The sequence below is a fragment of the Pundamilia nyererei genome, unplaced genomic scaffold (assembly GCF_000239375.1).
Source record: "Pundamilia nyererei isolate P.nyererei 1_Seehausen unplaced genomic scaffold, PunNye1.0 scaffold00260, whole genome shotgun sequence".
Classification (NCBI taxonomy): Eukaryota; Metazoa; Chordata; class Actinopteri; order Cichliformes; family Cichlidae; genus Pundamilia; species Pundamilia nyererei.
Window position 1 is genome coordinate 54,746 of NW_005187661.1, and position 6,673 is coordinate 61,418.

At 38.5% G+C, this 6,673-nt stretch overlaps 1 protein-coding gene across 1 annotated transcript; it reads right to left on the reverse strand.

The window, feature by feature from the left end:
- Positions 1–3,574: 3,574 nt before the first annotated feature.
- Positions 3,575–5,044, reverse strand: LOC102192362 (uncharacterized). Its single transcript, XM_005750004.1, has 5 exons — positions 4,987–5,044; positions 4,201–4,899; positions 3,994–4,119; positions 3,864–3,907; positions 3,575–3,778 (listed from the first exon to the last, which is right to left on the reverse strand). Exons 1-5 carry the CDS (start codon positions 5,042–5,044, stop codon positions 3,665–3,667), a joined length of 1,041 nt encoding a protein of 346 aa, XP_005750061.1. The 3' UTR covers positions 3,575–3,664.
- Between the last annotated feature and the right edge of the window lie 1,629 nt (positions 5,045–6,673).

Here is a 6,673-nt window from a genome sequence, read left to right on the forward strand (position 1 = left end):
TGATATAAGAGCTTCTGAGAACAGTGTGGCATAAAAATGTCTTTTTAAAAATAACAGCAGTTCTGCCTCAAAATGAACCGTCTCCAGGACACAGTCCTAAAAGATGTGCAACTTCATTCTCACACTGCCACATCTTAGAGATAAAAATAAAATCCAACTTCTCACGACAGAACAAGTCATTTAAAAGAAAGGACTTGTTAGCAATAGAGCATTAGTCATTTTAGCAGAGAAATACAGTGAAGAAGCTGGAGCCAGGTAAGGTGGCACAAAAGCAAAGCTCCCGTGAATCTGTATTTTCATAAACCCACTGAAACCAACAAAGTAGGACAAGAAAGCCGGCTTGCTTGCTCAGCTTTTCTGTCGAAGTTTCTGAAGTGAAGTCGGGATCCTGACTTTTAGCAACAGAGGTACACTGAGGTCTGCCGCATGCTCTAACCACAGTGGAAAAACAAACTTGTTTTGATGAGTCTGGAAACTACCCATGGCAAATGTGATTGCTATTAGTGAATGGTACTCATATGTCTAATGATGTGAAAAAGCAACCTTTTCATATCAGTGACTTTAGTCTCTGACACAGTTTTGTTCTATCAAATCAAATCAGGAGTTTTTAAGAAGCTGATGGTCTTGTCTGCATGTGGTCTTTAATTTGAAATATTCTCTAAGACTTCCCTGTGTCCTTCTTTCTGCCCTCCTCACCTGTTTTGTGTAGTTTGGCCCCCGACACTATTTTGTGGAGCAGAGAATTTTTTTCCGAAACATTTCTAATTCTGCAGTGGAGCTGGTAGAGCTGCAAACACTTTCTTGAGTAATACAGTTGCACCCAGTTTATTTCAGAAGTTAGTGTTTATTTCCTCTGTCAGTATCAGAAATCCTGAGGTAAATATAAACTGCAAACACACTTGTATGAATTGTTTAAGAGTTTTATTGAAAAGCAGCAATCTAAAGTCATCACATTTAGCTGAAATCTTAAAAAATAAAACTTTAGAAAAGTCATGATAAACTTTAAAAAGTGAAAATATGAGGTTCTGCTCTGTTATAAAGAAACAAAGATGAAACATTTTCAGTTTTACTGCTTGAAGCTGAAGTACACACATTCACTCCAGAAGTCACCAGTCTTGCTCTTGTTCTCCTGGTAACAACAAAGTACAAAGATTGAATTACACATTCGATGGTAAATGCAGCTCAGAGCGCTTTTTGTACAACATGCCTCACTTACCCATTCACACAAGCACCTTTTTTCGATGTTCAAGTGTTATAGTTTCTAACATTCACATATTCATAATCTGTTGTGACTTATGAAACAAAGGTGTTTTTTAACCCAAGAGTTACCTCTTTGTGTTTCATGGAGAAATTTGAAAAGCTTGGATGACATTCTGGGCAGCAGCAGCTGTTTATCTTGATGATCACACGCAAAGTGGAAACCAGTGATATAGTCAGAACGGTCATGAATGCAACAGCTCCTTTCAAGACAAAGGAGTCCATGTTATCTGCAGATAAAGGAGGAGAAATAAAATTGCGTTCAGCTGTATGAATTTAGAGTGGGAGTAGATGTTCTTCTTGAGTGTACTTACTTTCAAAGTCCAGCTTGGTCCCGTTTCCAAACACTATGTGTCCACATGAGTCAACAGCACAGTAGTAGGTCCCAGCATGAGACAGATTCAGATCCTTCATAGACACAGGCGTCTGCTTGTGGGTTAGTTTTCGTCCTACGATGATCATTTTTGCCTCCATAAGTGTAAATCAGTCCTGGACGAGATGCTTCTGTTTCTTTGAACCAGTAAACACTGTGTTCTTCATCACAGGTCCCAGTGTGTACCGTGCAGTTCAAAGTCACAGAGCCTTCTGGCTGGATGGTCACAACACAGTGAAGGACACTTTCCACCCCTCACATGGACTGTTTCCCTCCTTCCATCTGGCAGACGGTTTCGCAGCATCAAAACCGTAACGACCAGACACTGCAAGAACTTTCCGCCCCCAAACACTCAGAGCCCTCAACTCACTACCACCAAAGGACCGAAAAACACAAACAGTTTTACAAACACGTCATAAAACTCACCAAAAGACTCAAAAACAACACAAAATTCCACAAATTTACTACAAACTGGACGTGGGAACAATATGCTTATCTGCACACCTCAGTCACATAGTTACTGTCGTTGTGTATTGTACAAAGATATAGTTAGTAATAGTACCTTTTTAGCTCTTATTGTATTATAGTTTTATATCTCTTGGAGATAATTTGTTTTATATTCTTATAAATGCACCATGCGGGGCTTGGGGTGAAACGACATTTCGGTACGCTGTATACTGTGTATATTTTTTTACTGACCATAAAGACCTTAAATCTTGAATCTTAAATTAATGACTGAGATTAATGACTGCTTCCTTTGTCCATCCAGTAACCATGGACATGACCAGTGTCCAGCACCAGTCTGCCCAGCTGGTTAATCCCTCTGTTGTCCCTGCTAGAATTTCCAGCAGTGAAATTCTGGGATCCAATCTTCTGAACTGCTCATCTCGCAGAAGACGAAGGGAACAGCAGAGTGTCTCCGGACGTTTCAGTTTATACTTTGTCAAGTGCCCACCTTTCTACCTTAAATATCCAGTCACTGATCTTCAACAACACTTTATAATTTTCTCTCTTTTAACATGGAAAATTTCATTACATTAGAACATTCAGTCATATATGAATAAGCTTCACATGATGATTTATCCAGTTTAGATTCCATTAGCACATTCACTTTAGCATAATCCTTTTAATCCACATACTTTTTCTCTTTAAAACTGTTTGTCAATCACAATTTGAGACTGAATTAAGCCTGTCTTTAAAATCATTCGTAACTTTTCGCATTATTATATTGCTCAACTTAAACATAAATCAGAGTTAAACCATTGCAACATTTAAAACTATTCTTTTTGTTCAAAAGTATGGGTGATGCTAGGGTTGGCGACACAGTCCTTCTCAGTCCCAGACATGAATAAAAAGTTAAACTGTGGATCATGTCTACACACCTAAAATCTAGAAATTACAGAAATCATTTCCACTACTCAATCTGCATTTCTTTGATAACATATTGAGCAGACATATATTTCTGATTTATCTTTGATTTAAAAAAAGATAATCTACATACTAGCAGATAGAAAAGCTTTGTTTTAGCACTCCTTTTCATTTTTAACACGTAAGGCTGGGTGTCAAGTTGTTTTACCACCTCAGCTGTGATGGCAGGGGGCGGCCACGGGGACTTCAATCTCTCACCCACTCAGCTGTCCAAAAAATCTGGTTAATCATAGTTAATATGTTTGTATTGTATTGTAATTTGTTGTATTTACTTAAAAAAAAAATCTTTGACTAATGTTAAAAGACTAATGCTAAAAGAAATGAAATCAGGAAAGTGGCAATTATTTTTTATGACACTGTTTATAAGCATTTAAATCAAATGCAGAGCTGAGTACAGGATCTACTACATATAAACACTGTGATTTTCAGATTCCAGCACAGAGGCTAACAACTGTTTTGTTTGGAACAAAATCAAACTCATCTTAATATAAAGTTGCAAAACTCATATCAGGAAGTTCACAGACAACAAATGTCTTTGGGTCTTTAAATGCTGAAGCCTGTTAAAAATAACAAAAGCACAAAAACAGATAAGAAACTCATCCAGTTCTACTCCCTCATACTAGAGTAGACACATTCAGCCTTGCTGTTGTTACTCTTTCTTCTTGGTCTGCCAGCTCTCGGATCCCTTAAAGCCGCATAATGGATGTCTCCTTCATTGTGCTGATAATAAAATATAAAATATATACAGTTGCATGAAAATAAATTGAGTCAGTTGTTAACATTTGAATGTCAAGACAAAAATTACCTCTGTGTCTGCTGAGGAAAGAGGTGACGTTCTTGGATGAGACTCTAAAAAAAACAACAGATGAAGTTCTCTAACTATGATGCTGGGTTGATTCAGTTTATATTGATAGTAACAATAAAAGTTGCAGTACCTGTGCACGTGGGGCTGTTTCTCTTGTGGGTTACACACAATAAAAAAGCCATTAAAACACTCAGAAGTGTGGTGAATGCCAACGCTCCACTCAAGAAATACACAGAGACACAACAGTTCCCCTCATCTGTGGACAGACACCAGGAAACATTAAAGATCCTTGACTATACTCTTATGTACTTTATAATAATATTACCAAGTTACTCACCCTTAAAGTCCAGCTTGGTCCTGTTTCCAAACAGTATGTGTCCACATGAGGCAACAGCACAGTAGTAGGTCCCAGCATGAGCCGTATTCAGGCTCTTCATTGGCAGGTTGTAGACACAGGTGTGTGTCTGTGTGTTGGGTTTCCTCTCACACTGATCATTCCTGCCTCCATGGGTGTAAATGATTCTTGGGAAAGACGCTTCAGAGTCTCTGAACCAGTAAACACTGTGTTCTTCATCACAGGTCCCAGTGTGTACTGTACAGTTCAGAGTCACAGAGCCTCCTGGTTGGATGATCTCAGATGCTGACTGATGCACTAAAGTTGGGATGTCCAAACCTGAACCCTTTACATCAACGAAAGTACCCTCTGCAAACTCAAACATGTAGCCATAAGCTCCACAGTAGTAAATAGCAGAGTCTGAAATTTGCACTTTTGTTATCTTTAAGTAGATTTTTCTTTCCTCAGTAGCCGCTGTGAATCGTGAATCATTCTTGAATTCATCATGAAATGTAGCATTGGTGCCATACTTGTACAAAGTAGAAATGAGCTTCAGTTTGTGTCCCAAGTTCAGCTTGTACCAGAAAAACTTTGCCACATCGTTACCATTATAAAAACAATTCAAAGTCAGACTTTGCCCAGTATTAACTGATATAAAACGTCTTTCTTGATCAACAGACAATTTCAAATCATTTGTGTGAGCTGAAATAAAATGAGAACCAAGTAAGTACACAGGACACATGAAGGCATGGCAAAACGGTTCAAACGGTAGTTTAAAGAGAAACTTACCCATTTGCCCCAGAAACAAACATGTGAGATAAAAGGCAAACTGTGTCGATGTCATCATGTTGTGGTGAATGGAAAGAGTCTCAATCCTGTCTTCACTTTTAAGAGAGAAGAATGCATTTTATTGGCCAACCAGAGATGACTCAGCATGTGCTATTTAGGGAGCTTGATCACATGTCCACTGAGCCCTATAGTGTTAAGCTTTGATTCTGGATTGATGAGAAACAAAGTTAACGCTTTTCATTTGAACATCAAATATTTTATTTACAAATCCAACTCCTGTAGTGTGATTTCTTTATACAGAATCACACACTAAGACATGCAAAAAGAAGATAATAGTATTTTAAATAAAACACAGGAAGATGTATAGTTATGTAAAGCTGGACAGATTTTATATTTTTACGTGACCACTTTTTAAAAAAAATTAAAAAAGGCTTTAAATAAATGTTATCTTTACTCTTAATTTGTTGTTCAAAATATTGGTTTTGAATAAAATGTTTTGAATCTTCACTTAAAATTCACATCTTTTTGCAGCATTATTCATTTTGAATTATTTTACATGAAATACATATGTTTCACATACGTGTGAACTAGAGGACTAATATGGGTGCAGACTACAACTTCATGAGGTGATGGTGCATACAAATTTGTCTACAGTCAGGACACAGCCATCAGTATGTGGGACACGCCCTACCAGGTGAGTATGCTTGGTGAGGGATTCTTGATGACAATGCTGCAATACCCCCAATTTTACAGGTATTTTTTCAGTCTGTTCTAAAATTTTGAGTTCAGTGACACAGTGTACCAGAAGAAGAGACAATTGTTTTCTTGAATTATCCATTATTCTTTACTTCTTTTCAGAATTTTCATTTGCAAGCACAATTCAATTCTATTTTATTTATATAGCGCCAAATCACAACACAAGTCGCCTCAAGGTGCTTCATAGATACAGAGAAAAACCCAACAATCATATGACCCCCTGTGAGCAAGCACTTTGGTGACAGTGGAAAGGAAAAACCTCCGGCAGAACCAGGCTCACGGAGGGGCGGGGCCATCTGCTGCGACCGGTTGGGGTGAGAGAAGGAACACAAGGACAGTTGAACTGTCATGAGCAACAATTGTGATGTGGTTATGAAAGCATGCTGATGTCAGCATATGTCCATCCATAAGCCAATTCAAGGTCATGGTGTCGCAGGCTAGCTCTCTCAGGGGATGGACCCAAAGGCAGGACTCCAGAGAGAAAGCAAAAATTCTGATAACTTTCAGTAATGGGATGTACAGTGGCGAAGCTTTGGAGTGTGTTAAATCCAGGAAGTCTTTAATGAAACATGTATTGACGTCGCAAACAGGTGAGCTTGATTGCTTCAGGTGCGTCCAGGAGGAGGATGGAGATCCCAGAAGGATCCCACCACACATCCATACAGACAGAGAGAGAGGCAGGAGGACTAGAGGACCATGACAGTTGGTGTGATTTATGAACATATATATATATTCCTTCAAATTTTGTGTGAAAAATGCTGACAGGTGAAAGGACATTTACCGTCCCTGTTAGGTGTAGCTGTGTGCAGGCAGGAATTGGACCCAAAGTGCAGACTCCGGAGACAGAACTTAAACAAAAAACAGCTTTAATGCTGAACTCAACTCAAACATAACATAACTGGAAAAAGATCAAAAATAAACTAACACCGGC